This window comes from Dendrobates tinctorius, unplaced genomic scaffold (genome assembly GCF_039654945.1).
Source record: "Dendrobates tinctorius isolate UK_male_01 unplaced genomic scaffold, ASM3965494v1 ptg000095l, whole genome shotgun sequence".
Taxonomy (NCBI): Eukaryota; Metazoa; Chordata; class Amphibia; order Anura; family Dendrobatidae; genus Dendrobates; species Dendrobates tinctorius.
Window position 1 is genome coordinate 20041958 of NW_027361763.1, and position 17031 is coordinate 20058988.

Consider the following 17031-nt stretch of genomic DNA (forward strand, 5'->3'; position numbering starts at 1 on the left):
TAAAATGATAAGCTCCGTAAGCTGTGTAGATCCTAAGTTGTTTCCCCCTGCATATACTACCAATATAACTGGAGATGATGATGCTCTGGAAATTTGCACCACTTCAAGTAACACCTGTTCCCACCTCAAACCAAGAATACCTCTCCAATTTACATCCGCATTATAAAGACCCAATGACCTCCCCCCAGGGCGCATCTCCGCTCTCTGCTCTGCCCAAAAAACATATGAATGGCCTAGAATTCAGACACTGGGTCTTGAACAACCAAAAAAAGAGAAAATAAATAAAACAAAGAATCGTACTTATTATCTGGTTAATAACTCAGGCCTAATATAACGGAAAAAACAATCAGACCGCCACCTGCCTATCCTCCTTATTTCTTTGTCGCTGAGACCCGCCCGGGCTGCCTCCATCGCTGCACCAATCCTGAATGAATGAGTGCCAAATTCGTGAGGAGGGAGACCCAACTTAAAAATGATTTTGCGCAGCAAAGCATGGAACTGGAATCTCGCTAATGGGAACCCATCAGCGTGCGCAAAAAACGAAATGCTATTAGGCCTGATCTCGAAGTACCTTGCTAAAAGAGAAATGGGACAAATGGGGCCATGTATGGCAGCTAATGAAAACCATAGCCCACTGCCCGTAGGGTCAGTTTTTGACCTCCGAATACAAACCCGAAAACCTCCCTTACAATACACTACGTCATTATACTGCAAACCCCCGCTACCCCGTGCCGAAGGTGGAACAATCTCACTAATGCGCATTGCCCCAAAAAACGTGATTCCAAAAACTGCTGAAAACAATATTGCCTCGAACGCTGAGCTGCATACAGAATTTGTGCCGTTAATAATTCTTTCTAGAAGGCAAAAAGAAATAGTCCGTCTAATATTATTAGCGGCCCTAAATTTTCCCCAACCTTTTAATGCTTGTCTCAAAACAAAATGTTTTGTAACATCCTCCCAACCATGTACTTTAAATTGAAATGCCAGCCCTGATAATCTGTTCCTAGCCAGAGCTGAAGAAAAAACGTATTCGTATAAATGCCGAAAATAAGAAAAAGTAACCTCCAACCTCGCATCCTTACAAGAATCCACAGGTAATTCTCCCACAAAACCCAACCATTCCTTCCACACCTTACCATATGCGTTCCATGTTGCTGGAGTTACCGACGCCCGAACCAACGGCATTAGTGGATTTCTGGAATTCTCCAAATGTAATCTGGACACCTCATTCATTTCAAACTGGCGGCTGGAGCAAGCTCTCGAAATCTCTGAAATTCAAAATGTGACAAGGAATCAGCTATATTATTTTTTATGCCAGGAACTTGCTTGGCACGGAACCAAATATTCCTCTTCAAGCATTCCAAAACCAAAAAACAAATTAACTTTATAACAGGAATGGAAGATGAAGACAAGTGATTCACTACGTGCACCACACTTTCATTATCTGTCCAAAAACAGATGCAAGAATTCCGCAATTGCTCCCCCCATAAATCCACGGCTACCACCAATGGAAACAACTCTAAAAGAGTCAAATTTTTTGTCCATCCATATTCCGCCCATTTGGCTGGCCATCTTTCCGCACACCATTGGTTACGAAATATAACCCCAAATCCAACTGATCCAGATGCATCCGAGAACAGCGACAACTCCTGACACGACTTCTTCGAATCCTGAAAAAAGGTAATTCCATTATACTTACCCAAAAAACTCCTCCATACACTTAAATTCTCCAGCAAAGGAAGTCTCAAACGCATTCTGTGATGTGCCCGCTTCACTCCTCTAGTAGCCATAGCCAGACGCCTAGAAAAAATCCTGCCCATCGGCATGACTCGACATGCAAAAGCCAATAAACCCAACAATGATTGCATTTGCACCAAAGTGACTTTCTTAACAGATATAAAACCATCAATTAATCCTACCAGGTTTGATATCTTATTAAGCGGTAAACGCAAAACCATGCCGACTGTGTCAATTTCAATGCCTAATAAAGAAAGACAAGTAACAGGACCGACCATTTTTCCTCATTCAACAGGACTCCAAAAACCGCCATAAGCTCCCAAAACCTGCGCAAGATGATGCCACAGCTGTCTGGTTCTGCTGCGCCTACAAACAAAAATCATCCAAATAATGTGTCACCAATTGAGAGCCAGTTTCACATTTAACGACCCATTCCAAAAAACTGCTGAATAACTCAAAATACCTACAAGAAATAGAACAACCTATGGGAAGGCACGTATCATAGTAATACGCACCATCCATATAACATCCCAATTGTGATGACAATCTGGATGTACTGGAAGAAGTCAAAAAGCAGATGCAATGTCTGACTTGGCCAAAAGCGCACCCCGCCCCACTTGCCGAACAATCAAAACCGCTTGATCAAAAGAAGCATATACCACAGAAGACTCTTCAGCACTAATTCCATCATTAACCGACGACCCTTTTGGGTGTGATAAATGATGAATAAGCCTGAACTCTCCCGGCTCCTTCTTAGGTACAATACCTAGAGGAGAAACTCTGAGATTAGAAAAGGGGGGGAAACAAAAAGTCCTAATATACTACCTAGAGAAACTTCTTTCTCTATTTTGCTTCGCAAAACTGAAAGGAGCTCCTTAGCCGACTTCAAATTATCCGAAAACGATGAAATTTTCAACAAGTTAAAAGGTATAAAGAAACCCTCCTTGAAACCACTTCTCAACTGCGCTGCCGCAAGTTTTTTAGGGTACCTTCTTAACCACGGCTCCATCGCGGTGACTTTCACTGGAGTCCTTATTTTCTTGCTGTGTTGTAGAACTAGAACTACTTCCTTTTGCGCCATTGCGCAAACACTTTGTGGCTGCGTGCGAACCCCCACATGATGAGCACTCATGCTTGTATTTGCATAGACCACAGAACCTGCAGTGGCCTTCATTAAACAACCAACAGGTTCTCGGCCTTCGTACTGAAATTGGCCCCAAACCGGGTTGTTGACCCGGGGCCCCTGAATGAAAGGGCTGATTACTCCTCTGAGACATCATGAGACGTAGCCAGGAATCCGTAGCTTTTACACCCCAACCCAACTGCGGATTGATGGCCAAACGCCGGAAAAAGTCCTCATCATATCTCCACCATGCCGCCCCCCATGAGTCTTATAAGAATAGAAAATGGTGTCCATATAAAGAAACAATTCTGAGCAACGCTCAGGATGCTTCTTACCCATGACACAGCCTAAAACAAAAAAGTTTGAAGCCAATAATTAATCGGTTTGGCAACCGTAGGACGACGTTCAAAAGGCCTGTCATAATTAAACTCACCACTTGATGCTTCAGCCGCTGCACTCCCCGCCGTGACCTCCACCTCTTCTTCACCGTGCACTCTCTGCTGCTCCCGCTGCCTATGAGCTGATTTTCGAGATGATGTCTTACTTCGGCCTCGAGATCCAGATGACGATGATGACTGACATCGCTCACACCTTGAGTGGCGACTGCCTCTGGACACAGATCTCCTACTTCTTCTGTGCCCATGACGACCATGACGTCTGCTCAATTTACTACTAGAATCAGATGACGAAGACGAGGCCCTACTACGTCTCCTACTTGTGACACTCCTGCACCTCAGCGAATCTGAAACAATTTCATGTTCTGCACATAAGGGGGCTGGAATACAAATCTGTTGTGATTGCGGCCACAAATTACCCACAGCCAGTGAGTTAACCGCAACATCCATTATTGGAAACAACAACTGATTCTGGGATGGGGCATCCCCACCCCAAACGACTGTGAAGTAATGGTGGGACCCGCTAACACCGGCGGTGACCCTAGTGCGGATGATACATTAAATGCCTGTGACGCAATGGACACAGGGGGCATCACATTCAACTGCCTATTAAGCGGCCATTGCCAAACTCCAGGCTGTGATATCATTGTATCCATTACTTGAGGCGTATTAGCCAATTGTTGGCTACTTACTGCCTGACTACTTTTTTCAGCCTCCTCCCTTATTGTCTGTCTTCCCCTTTGCTGCTGTTCCTCACTCTGCTACTCCTTCTCTGCCCTAATATTTCCATTCTCCTCACTCGCTGAGGAAATGGCACTCTGCCCGCCCCCCATCCCAGCTGCTTCTAATACCACCCCCTGTACTGTGGCGTTCGCTGCCCCTAACCCCTCTTTTGCACTATGTGCTGCCTCAACTCCAATCTTTTCCGTGCTCTGAGTTCTCCTCAGGGACCAGAGCCTAGCCACAGCCCATCCCCTCCTGTGCTCCTTCCCGCCCTTTTTTGAAATTACTTGTCTGAGGGGCACTGTGGCTGCTAATGCTCCTGCCTCCTCAACGTTCACTCCCCCCCTCCCTTCCTAGGCGCGGCTGCCCTGCACACGCGAGACACACCTTGCGCCCAGCTCTTCTTCAGAGTCGCAGGACTCCAACGCTCAGGGAGGCGGGAACTTCGCTCAGACCTCCGTCCACTCCCCACTGTACCAGCTCCCACTGCACCTATTGCTCTCCTCTGCCAAGCAGCTGGCTCCTGCAACAGCGCATTCAGCCAGCCCGCCCCTTCCCTGCTAATTCTCTCACTTATCGCGGCTTCCAGTCCTTCCATGTTCACCCATGCTGGCTCCGCTCACGACACCAAGTCAAGGAGGGAGGGATCACCAATGTCCACCAATAAATACCCCTAGCGAGGGGCGGGTCCATCACCCGGGTAACACAGCTCTCAACCAATGACCCCTCACCACACACCAGTACGATACCAATTAATTTTAACCCCTTCCTTTGCGCCCTCCAGAGAAGAAGAAGGTAGGCAGAAATTAGCCCTCACACCTTGCTGGCCAGTCAGGAGTACCCGACAAATAAAGCCGGGCCCATTCAGAAAAGCTGTAAAGTAGTATCACTTTTGGGAGTTTTACATTAAATACACCGCTTCAAACCTGAATAGCTTAACAAACAAAAAAATTGGATTTGAAAATTTTCTTGAAAAAATGAAACATTTACTGCAAAAATTTTAACCTTTCTAACATCCTAACAAAATAAAAAATAGCCAGAAACATAATGCTGATGTACAGTAGACACAGGGGAATTGGTATTTATTATCCATTTTGTTTGGTATTATTATCTCCTATAAGGGAATAAAAGTTCCAATTTACACAATCTAAACTTTTTCTAAATTTTCACCAATTTTCCAATAATTTCATAAATAAACACAAATTTTATTGACCTAAATTGACAACTAACATAAAGTACAATGTGTCAGAAAAAAACAATCTCAGAATCGCTGTAGAAGCTCCAGAGTTATTACCACTGGTCACAATTGAAAAATGGAGCTTGGTCATTAAGGCCAAAAGTGGCTTGGTCCCGTAGAGGTTTAAGATCAATCAGAATTTTAATTTTTATCTCACAAATCAGTGGCATCTATGAAAATTAAAAAAATGTATCTGTATTACATCTTATCAAAGAAATCCACTTCTTTCTCTTTCTTCATTGATCTTTCTTTTTCAATCTCAGAGTACAATCTGTATTCAGTGAAGACAGACTTTCCCACTACTGAAATAGAAGATGACAGTTGATGCTCATGAGATTTTGTCACATTGGTTGAATTTGGACAGTATTGCCCCATATCTGGTGCCTGGTTGGTAAAGTTGATTTTTGATAATAATTTGTGTGTACTCAGTCCTGTTTCATAAAGAGTCACATAAGTCATTTTGGCCTCATCTCCTGCTCTGTAATATAATCTCGAAGTGTCAGGGGCCTAATCCTCCTGGCAAAACTCTAGGAAGCATCCCAGGGATTCAAGACAGCAGTGTCCATCCCTTGGTTAATAAAATATGAGTGGACCTTCTGCCAGTCTGACTGCTCACTGCTGCTTTAATGACTGAGTGTCTTGATCCATGGTTGCCCTCCGACCACTATCGCTTCCACACATTCTACCTTCTCAACTGCAAGAAAGAATAGAGCTGGAAGCTAGGGTACATACATCAAACAGAAATTAAATACATATATCTGGTACCTATGTGCAGGACAATAAACTGAAGAACTTAGAGATAGATAAGAGATAAAAAATGGACATGGGTAAATGTAGTAATATGAGCAAAGGATGGCACCATGGCACTTAGAGGTCAATATAATACAGTATAATAGGAGACATGCAAAATTACATAACGTTGTTCATGATAATATGAAGTGTTATCAGATAGCTGAAAGTCAAGCTATAATGAGTATCAAAATGTCATGTATCACAAGATTCTGGCAAATGTCTAAATTGGATTGGAAGACCAATCATACTGAATACATGGACTTGGTGAGAAAAGTTTTTATTGCGTGCTGAAACAAAACAGAGAAATATCAGCATACCTGGCCTATGCTTTGCAGTGGTGCCATCCCGATGCATTTTTTGGTGGCTGTGCCTTCTTCTGTGGAGTGGCATCACACCAGAGCTACAATCCTTAAATATTCATTATAGACCAATGGCAAGCACTTTCTAGTAACCCCCTACACCTAGTAATGAACTGGTCTTCTCTCCCACCATCCTCCCCATCCATCTCACCTCTTCCTCTGTACAGATCTGCGAACTTGTTCAGAAAACATTAGTCAATATCAAATTAGGCACAAAGGTAGCTCATTCAGATTCCAAGCATTTTTACTCAAAGTTGGCAAATTTCATTCACAGTTTGGTAATAATCGCATTTCCACAAAGGCTTTTAGGTCTTTATCTAAGATAGTGGTGCGGAATGATGAGCAGGACGTGGGAGAGTGGACATGTTTGATGAGGGGAGGGGGAGGCCACATGTACTAATCAAAATCATTTGTGCTAATATTGGTGTGCATGCACCAGGCCCTTCCATTTCATAATCCAAATCATTTGGTCTAATATTGGGGTGCAAGCAGTAGGCCAAATTTCCTAATCAAAATTGTTTGGGCTAATATTGGTCTAATATTGGGGTGCAAGCAAGAGGCCCCATTTCCTAATCCAAATCATTTGGGCTAATACTGGGGTGCAGGCAGGAGGCACCATTTCCTAATCAAAACTGTTTGGGCTAATATTGGGGTGCAGGCAGGAGGCCCCATTTCCTAACCAAAATCATTTGCGCTAATATTGGGGTGTAGGCACCAGGCCCCATTTACTGTTCAAAAGTGTTAGCGCTAATATTGGAGTGTAGGCACCATGCCCCATTTCCTAAGTAAAATTGTTTGGGCTAATATTGGGGTGAAGGCAGGAGTCCCCATTTCCTAATCAAAATTGTTAGGGCTAATATTGTGGCCCCATTTCCTAAGTAAAATTGTTTGGTCTAATATTGTTGTGCAGGCAGGAGGCCACATGTCCTAAGTAAAATCATTTGGGCTAACATTGGGGTGCAGGTAGGAGGCCCAGTTTCCTAATCAAAACTGGGCAAATATTGGGGTGCAGGCAGGAGGCCACACTTCCTATCAATCAAAATCGTTTGGTCTAATATTAAGGTGCATGCAGAAGGCTCCATTTCCTAATCAAAATAGTTAGGGCTAATATTGGGTTGCAGGCACCAGGCCCCCTTTCCTAATCAAAATTGTTTGGGTTAATACTAGGGTGCAGGCACCAGGCCCCATTTTGTAATTAAAATCATTTGGGATAATATTAGGGTGCAGGCAGTAGTCAAAATTTCCTAAATAAAATCATTTTGGGCTAATGTGCAGGCACTAGGCGCCATTTCATAATCAAAATAGTTTTTGCTAATACTGTTCTGCAGGCACACTATCTCAGAAAATAAATAGTGATGGTTAATTTAGTGACAGGTGGCTGAAAGGTCTGTGCCTACGGTTATGAAACAGATGGTTAAAAGAGGGGAAAGGTACATCCAACGTGAGTAGTAAAAAATGAGGTTGTGGTGGAAGGGGGAATAGACTTGGTGTTCGACGTGTACGTGGATTAGGAAGTAACGTTACTGAAAGTTCTACTGAAGAAACATCGGCTCATCCTATCTAAAGACAACTGACAACATCTATTACTGGATGGGCAACTCGACTCCCTTTTTTTTGCAGGTACACATCAGTACGCCTTGTGGACGAGGCCCAGAAAGAGCATGTGCTCTAGTGGATGGCAAGCGCTGCATCAAGTGGCCTCTACTCCTCTTCCGTCACCCTAACATGACACACAGCATGGTCCTCGGAGGAGGCACCACAATTATCCTTGTTTCTCCCACGTGTCACAACTCCCAACTGCTCAAATGACCCAGAGAACAAATTGCATATTTGGGCACCAAGGATGCATGGATCAAGGTCTGGGACAGGGCTCGGACCAGCATTTCTGGCTTAAACATTGATTAGTAACAGGTGGATTGATGACTGGTGTAGGCCTGGTGCTCTGAGACCCCTGCCAAATTCAAGCAACAAACATGAAGGAGACCTAACTTGGAGTCAGACAGTCATGGTTTCCATGCTGCCAAATGACAGCGTGAAAGCGCAGCTGTGATTTGAAGTATAAAGTTTACCTCGGGTCACTGTGATCTGTTGATGGGACTACTGCTCCCTTCAGCCGATGTCTTCTGCCCCTAATAACAGTGAGAGCAGGAGCAGCTTATGTGAATATTCATCAGCCAATGCCTGCACTCTAAATAAATAAAAAAAAAAAAAAATCGGTGTAGGTTCCCCTGCGTGTTCTATAACCAGTCAGGGAAAACTCACAGCTGTCAGCTTTTGCAAGGTTCGTTATCAAGAAAAGAGGGGTCCCTACGCTGTTTTTTTAATTATTTAAATAAATAATTTTAAAAAATGGCATGGAATTCCTCAATTTTTGACAACCAGCCTTGCTAAAGCAGAAATCTGGGTGCTGGTATTGTCAGGCTGCTAAGGGGCCATGGATATTGGCCCCAGCCTAAAAAAAACAGAATGCTGCAGCCCAGAAAAGGCACATGTATTAGATGCGCCAATTCTGGAGCTTTGCCCAATTCTTCCCAATTGCCCAGAAGCGGTTTGTTATTTTTAAATGAAAAAATGAAAAGTGTGTTTTGTTTTATTTCAAATAAAAGACTTTTTTTCTGGCTGTGTCTTTATTTACCATACAACTATAGGATTAATAATGGATAGATGTCTTATACATGCCTCTCCATTACTAATCCGTGGGCTTGATGTCAATACAAAGGTGACACCAACCCCAAAAATATGAACCTCACTTGTCCTCGCTACAGAGCAAGTGGGAAGAGCCGAGCAAAGCACCAGAATTTGGGGTTGGGGGTTGGCAATATCCATGTCTCCTTACCTGCCTGAGAATAGCAACCCCCAGCTGTCTGCTATAGCAAGGCTGATTGTCAAAAATGGGGGGGACCCAATGATGTTTTTTTTTAACTATTTAAATAATTTAAAAAACAGCAAGGGGACCACTCTATTTTTGACAACCAACCTTGTTAATGCTAACAGCTGAGGGCTGCAGCTTATAGCTGTCAGTTAGGCCTGGCTGGTTATCAAAAACACACAGGAACCTGCATTTTTTTTATTTAATTATTTAGAGCACAGGTGCTGGCTGATGGATACTTCCTTCAGTCGATCCTGCTCTCACTGTTAATGGTGGCAGCAGGTGTCGGCTGATGGGAGCAGTAGTCGAATCAGCCGACAGCAGTGATCGGAGGTAAGCTTTATACCTCTGATCACAGCTGCGGGCTCACGATGTCATTTGACAGCATGGGAACCATGGCTGTCTGACCAGCGGTGATGATTTTAACGCCCATCATAAGTGGCGTTTGCTGCGCTGTCATGCACATGACAGTGCGACAAACACCCAGGGTTCGGGTGGCTGAAACCGAGCAGCAACATGGACTTCCTGGTAAAGTCCGTGGTCGGTGTCCGTGCCCACACAGTAGATGCTCTGTACGGATGTCGAACTTTACTGTTCAAGTTTGCCCATCTCTTATTGTGTGCAATCTTGTTTCCATACTCCAGCTGTCAAAGGGGAAGCATCTGGCAAAATTTACTGTGGATCTAACAGAGTGGCAACCCAGTAGTAAGAAACTGACTTGGTGGACAGCATTCTCATTTTGTGTACCAACCTCTTGTGTGGCATGGTATCAAACACTTTGGAAAAATCAAGATATACCACGTCCAGTGACTCACCTTGGTCCAGTCTATAGCTTACCTCTTCATAAAAGCTGATTAGATTGGTGTGACAGGAGCAATTTCTCATAAACCCATGCTGATATGGCGTTAAACAGTTATTCTCATTGAGATAATCCAGAATAACATCCCTCAGAAACCCTTCACATATCTCACCAACAATAGAGGTTAGACTTACTGACCTATAATTTCCAGGGTCACTTTTAGAGCCCTTTTTGAATATTGGTACCACATTTGCTATGCACCAGTCCTGTGGAACAGACCCTGTCGCTATAGAGTCCCTAAATAATAATGGCTTGTCTATTACATTACTTAGTTCTCTTAGTACTCGTGGGTGTATGCCATCCGGACCCGGATATTTACCTATTTTAATCTTATTTAGCTGGTTTCGCACCTCTTCTTGGGTTAGATTGGTGACCCTTAATATATAGTTTTCTTTGTCTCTCGGCATTTCACCCAGCATTTTATTTTCCACCGTGAATACCATACCTCTTCCTTTGGGATCACCATCTCCTCCCGCAGACTATTCAAACTGTGCTCCAGCATGTAGATGACTGGAATAGTGATGCTGATGATGGCATCTTCAGGGCTAACCATCTTAGTAGCCATTTTGAATCTGTGCAGAAGGGTGCACAGGTCCTTCATTTGTGCCCACTCTGCACGCGTGATTTGCACCATGTCTGTACTGCGTTGTCCCAAGCTATGCAAAAGGATATACTGCATCAGGGATCGTCAATGCTACCACGGTTATTGCAACATGTGCTGAGTGGTTTTCCAATGTGTTGGCAAATCGTATATAAACTGGTTAACTGGTAACCTGAAAGACATCTGTTCCACATGGTGAGAACGGCAGAAGTGAGCACACAGTGACAGGGCTTTTTGCAGCTAAGCATCCAGGCCGAGATAGTGGTGGATAAATTGCTGTGCCACGAGATTGAGGACGTGAGCCATGCAAAGGACGTGGTTGAGGTTGCCACAGCATAGTAGCATAGTAAGTTATCGCACACACCCTTCCCTGCATCCAAGTACTGTGGAGACAGCCATAGTCCAAACTCAGCCTTGATAGCTGTTCACAAATCTTGAGCTGTGTGATTGCAATTTCCAAGGCATATTATTTTAAACACTGCCTGATTGCAGCAAGCCTTGGCTGGTATGGAGGTAGGGAGATTCTCTCTGTACTTTTGGAATACGTGTGTAACGAATGGAAGCGGAGGCACAGATGTGGAAGTGCACATTCATTTATTGCTATTTTTCTGGAACTGTAGGGAAAGTGACCTGATGGACGGATGGACTAGTCAGAGTGAAGAAAGATAGGTTTGCACAGTGTAGGTAGGAGTCAGTGATTACAGTGGGGAAACAACTAGGAAAGTGTAGTGGACGTGCAGTACCTTGGGATGACCATTAGATGGCAGGGTGGAGTGTGAGCAAAGGACTTTACAGCAGCTTAGGGCTTTAGAAACCGTTGGTCATGGGGGGCGTGGTGACAGTTAGTGACAGTTTCAAGGAACCGGGGAAGTTATAAATTCTGAGGGAGGGTTCCAGAAGGTTCCAGTCCCCAGGGGGAGCCCAGGTGACAGGAGGACTTCGCCAGTCTGTGTGCCCTGAGGAGAATCCGACCAGGGGGACTGAGGAGAGGAAACGTCAGGGGGGTGGTCCTGACAGGGAAGGACCGCAGCAGAGACAAGGCTCTGGGTGGAAGACACCGTATGTGTAACGACGAGACTGATTAGTAAAGTGCTGTTGGTGTACGGGCCTAAGGCGGCCACAGTAACCGAGCTGTCAGGATTGTCACAGTGTGAGACGGGACGTGACGTGTAAGTACGTCCCTTGTGTAACATACGGTGTTGAAGCGGCCCTGAACACGGAGGGCAGAGAGAGATATCGCGGTGTACCGCGAGGACCGTCAGTCGGACGGTGTGAAATAAACTTGGACCTGTTGCACCCAGAATCTGCCTCATCGTGTCTCTGTATCATCTCTGCGCGGTAAGAAGTGGGACCACCCCCTATTACCCCCCAGCTCGGCCCACCACCGACCCTACATTTGGCGTAGTCGGCAGGATCGCCGCCGCTAATACGCTATCTTCTGCGGCAGGCCTGCAACTGAAGGACTGAGGAAAACTTGGACTGCTCTATTTCGGATTATAAACACCTGTGGACTAAAAATTACTGACCTGTGGATTACAAATTGGGACGCTGTGTCGGATCTGTGTTGCTTGCAGAGGATCCAAGGCAGTAGCTGATTCTGCCCAAGATGGCGGTATTACTTCAGCGCAGAGGAGAGGTCCGGGTGTTTGCAGTTGTTCAGAATGGACTGGGACCCCCTCCAACGTACCCCAAAAGGAAGCAGTATATGCCCGGAGACCGACGTTTCCATATATTGGACCCTGGCAGATGGATGGAAAGGTCTGCCAACGCCCCACCCAGCAGGAGGAGTGGCACAGAAGAAAAACTTGGCTGCGGCTGTCTGACGCCATTCGAGTGCTGCCCAATGGACGGTATGAGATGCTGCGGGTGTCGGGGCATTGGCCGCCTAGAGTGGCAATGGCGGCGAGAGATGGAGCTGCACCAGAAGTCATCTTCAGATTTACGGGCAGGCAGCGGGATGCTGAGCCGGGGAGCGGAGCCTGAGGGGAGTCAGCGAGAACGGCTGCCACCAATACCAGCAGAGGACTTCTCAGCGGAGCCCCCGAGTCCGGAGGGAAGGCCCGCAGGACAGTGGAGCAAGGAACGGAGGCTGCGGGGGAAACTGCGTGATGATGGAACGGAGGCCGCAGCGCCAGGGAAGGTGAGAGTACCCCCGGCCCTACCAGTGCCTCCGCAAGCGGCCCCCACCATTCTGCTGCAGCACGCGGCCCCCTGCGCACCGGAAGGCCTAGTTACCACGGGCCCCGTGGTATATGCAGAGCTGAGCGAGGTCCCCGCTCATGTCCCCGAACTACCCCGCCCGGAGTCACCAGTGCAGAGCTCACCCAAAGAAGATGCTGCTGTGCTTTCCCTGCTAATAGCAGCTGCATTGTTGAAATCGGCCGTTACTCCGACTCCGTTGGAAGTAGTGGATGCGGCCTGTCCTGAGGCCGCGGTTATGCCGCTGCTGGAGTCGGCTGCGACCGATTTAGCGGGCCCTGTGATTCCAGCCCCCGAGGACCCGGTTCTCCCCATTTGCCACCTGACCCCAGCGGCTGCTGGGCCGCAGAAATCTTCGGCCGTTTCTGTCTTGCAGTCTTTTTCAGCGGAGTCCCGCCCACCGGACTCCAGGGCCCGTGCTGTTCCCTCCGTGTGGGAAGCGGAGGTGATCAGGAAGAAAAAGGCCCGGGAGCAGGAAGTGTGGAACCTGCTCCACACTCAAGGAGAGGCCGTCATGGAAAAGAAGAGGACTTGAATGGACACCCTCAGTATCCCCGTGGAGCCCTCACCTCTGTCCATTGAGAGTGGTATAGACTGTCAGGAGTTCGATGCACCGTTGTGCAGATTATAAGGACAGTTGCATTTAGAAAAAAGTTTTGTTGTTGTTTAACTGATGCAACTATTTTCTCTCTCTCTTTCTTTCTTCTTTCTATGTTCTTTATATACGAAAATATGTTTACCTGACAGAACGGGGATACGGAAAAGTGGAGGAGTGTCCAGGTCCAAGGAAGGGGGGGAGGAAGAAAGAGGAAATGCAATGTTATGTTATATTTTGGTTTTGGGAGTAAGAGAAAATGGAAAAAAAAAAAAAAAAAATTATAAAAAATGGGGTACTTGTGCTATTATAAAGTTGTATGATGTATAATATGCAAAGTAAAATGCAACAGGTCCGGGTTAAGGGAAGGTCTGCGGGACCAAAGGAAAGTGTGAGATCCGGTAGGGATCTAAGAGTTGAGGTCTTTGAGACCGGGACGCCGACCATGACATGTAATTGAAAGAAGGAAAATGAGTGGGAAGACGTGAGAAAGACAGCCGTCCTAGGTCAGGTCCCCAACACCACGGACACCCCTGAAGAAGGAAAGGCGGGCGCCGGCAATGATCTGGTAGGTGAGTGGCCTCGATCATGGCGTACCGGATAGTGAAAGGTAACAGTAGGGGAGAGTAGGGGAAAGATACACGCCGTAGAGAGAATACGGGTGTACCTTGCCCAATTTGAAAGACGTTGTCATGTGGCGTGCGCGCTGGTGAGTAGCAGTAGGCTGCTCAGAGCATAGTGCTCCCAGTATGGTTCGGCCCCCGCAGATAGTGGGTTTGGCTCAACTTCTGGTCCGACAACAGAATGTAGGTGTAGATTCAGAATGACGAAGGCAGGGATGACGATTGTCGAGGACGACAATGGACAAAGGAAGGGGGAGTGTAGGGAAGGTGACCTGATGGACGGACGGACTAGTCAGAGTGAAGAAAGATAGGTTTGCACAGTGTAGGTAGGAGTCAGTGATTACAGTGGGGAAACAACTAGGAAAGTGTAGTGGACGTGCAGTACCTTGGGATGACCATTAGATGGCAGGGTGGAGTGTGAGCAAAGGACTTTACAGCAGCTTAGGGCTTTAGAAACCGTTGGTCATGGGGGGCGTGGTGACAGTTAGTGACAGTTTCAAGGAACCGGGGAAGTTATAAATTCTGAGGGAGGGTTCCAGAAGGTTCCAGTCCCCAGGGGGAGCCCAGGTGACAGGAGGACTTCGCCAGTCTGTGTGCCCTGAGGAGAATCCGACCAGGGGGACTGAGGAGAGGAAACGTCAGGGGGGTGGTCCTGACAGGGAAGGACCGCAGCAGAGACAAGGCTCTGGGTGGAAGACACCGTATGTGTAACGACGAGACTGATTAGTAAAGTGCTGTTGGTGTACGGGCCTAAGGCGGCCACAGTAACCGAGCTGTCAGGATTGTCACAGTGTGAGACGGGACGTGACGTGTAAGTACGTCCCTTGTGTAACATACGGTGTTGAAGCGGCCCTGAACACGGAGGGCAGAGAGAGATATCGTGGTGTACCGCGAGGACCGTCAGTCGGACGGTGTGAAATAAACTTGGACCTGTTGCACCCAGAATCTGCCTCATCGTGTCTCTGTATCATCTCTGCGCGGTAAGAAGTGGGACCACCCCCTATTACCCCCCAGCTCGGCCCACCACCGACCCTACAGAACCATGGGATGGGACCACGGACTGGGGGACTCCAAAGGGGGCATGACTGTGTGAGCCCCAGACACCCGTAGCAAGTCCCCTTGAACAGGATCAGATTTTGATATCCAGGGGATGCATGTGCTACCTCCAGTTAGACCTCAGACACGTGAAAGCTGGCCCAGGTGATCAAGCAGGGATAACAGGTAGCATTGTACTTGACTGGCGGGAAGCGGCTGTATGGGACGGAGCTGGCACAGGCAGTATTGACGTCATCCTGGGTACTGAAGTGGCGTACAACTGAGCAGGATGACACTTGCGCAGGCAGTACCGGTATAATCCTGGGTACAAAGTAAAGAGCCGCAAGAAGTCTGAGAACACAAACAGTATTAGCTGGGTACCGACAAAACACTGGCAGACCACCGCAGAACACTGACACAACAGAACATTGAACCGGAAACTAGCAAACAGGAAACACTTGTTGCTCCGGCGCCCTCTCTATGGCAGAGGGGCCAGAAATAGCACACACAATGAAATAATTGGTTAATTGTAAATTTCAAAAAATGTGCGATGTCACTGTAAGAGACTGGGAGCACGCGTGACCTCAGCATCATACCCGGGGAAGTGCTGGCCACGAGCCAGGAAGCAGGAGCAGAGGCAGAGTGGCGGGGAACAGACTGAGAGTGGGAACCCTGACGGGGGCCCCACGGAGGTGCAGGCACAGGTGTCATTAAGGGAGAGGTTGAGGGTGCAGGTGGAGGCATGAGAGGAGGTGGAGGAGGCAGAAGCAGTGGAGGAAGTGTAACATACAGAGGTTTGTCCCGCAATCCTTGGGGATTCCAAGACTTGGTGTTTAGTGGAACATTATTGTCTAATGGTTTAGTTCACCATCCCTTTGTGTGTAGTGGTTAAGGTCTCCATCTCCTGGTGTGCAGTGGTTTAGTTCTCCAACCCTAGGTGTTTAGTAGTTTAGTTCTCCAACCCCTGTTGTCTTGTAGTTTAGTTCTCTATCCTCTGCTGTGTAGTGGTTTGGTTCTCCATCCCCAAGTGACATGCAAGCCTTGAAGATTCCAAGACTTGTGGAGCAGACCCTTCCCGACCTGTCCTCAGAGCCACAAACTGCTGGACTGTGAATTAGGTGCAGGTGGAGATGTTATGGTGGAATGAGAAAGATGTGATGTGCTTAGTGTATGAAATCTGTCAAAAACAGCAAGCATGTTCACATCAGTAACAGATGACGGGCTCTCACTCACCCTGACTGTAGCGGCTAAACAAGTGGAGGTTCTGCGGCTGGAGACATGTGTGGGATCACTTGCAACGTTGACAGGGGAGGAAGAAGCAGCAGATGTGGTTGATGTGGCAGCCAGAGGTTGTCGAGGCCTGCTATGCTGCATTTTAGCTCAACACATGTTGCTTAATGCATGAAGTAATCAAATTATTGCAATTTTTCCCTATACTGAGCCTTTTTTTTTTACAAAGTTGGCAGATAACATGAGTTGGGTCATCCTTTTCGGTCTCAAAAAATGGACAGGTTAGGCAATCCTTGTCGCCCATGCAAACTGCAGACACATGACCGCTGCTGGCCGCAGCCAGAATTGTGGTTGAGTATGCTGTGCTTTTCGTGGCTGTATCACTCCGTGTCTGTGCAGGAAGCCACAAAGTAAGCTCCTCATCTTCCTCCTCCACCTTACTCAGCTGTGTGCTTCTGGGTTCACAACAACTGGGATCTACAACCTTATTGTCGCCCTCTCTGTTCTCCCACTCCTCGCCCTGAGAGTCACCCTTCTCCTCTTCCTGCCCTGACAGCACAGTACAGTCCATGTGCTCCTCAGGTATCTGTTTATCATCAGGATCACCTCTACCCCTGTGGGTTAACGTCTTGTGATGAGGGTCTGGATTTACTT

At 47.0% G+C, this 17031-nt stretch overlaps 1 protein-coding gene across 1 annotated transcript in view; it reads left to right on the top strand.

The window, feature by feature from the left end:
- The first annotated feature begins 1824 nt into the window (after positions 1-1824).
- Positions 1825-17031, top strand: part of LOC141098807 (vomeronasal type-2 receptor 26-like) — a 92083-nt gene continuing 76876 nt past the window's right edge. The window contains exon 1 of the mRNA XM_073586782.1: positions 1825-1922. Coding sequence (XP_073442883.1) covers positions 1825-1922 — 98 coding nt within the window. The remainder of the gene's footprint in view (positions 1923-17031) is intronic.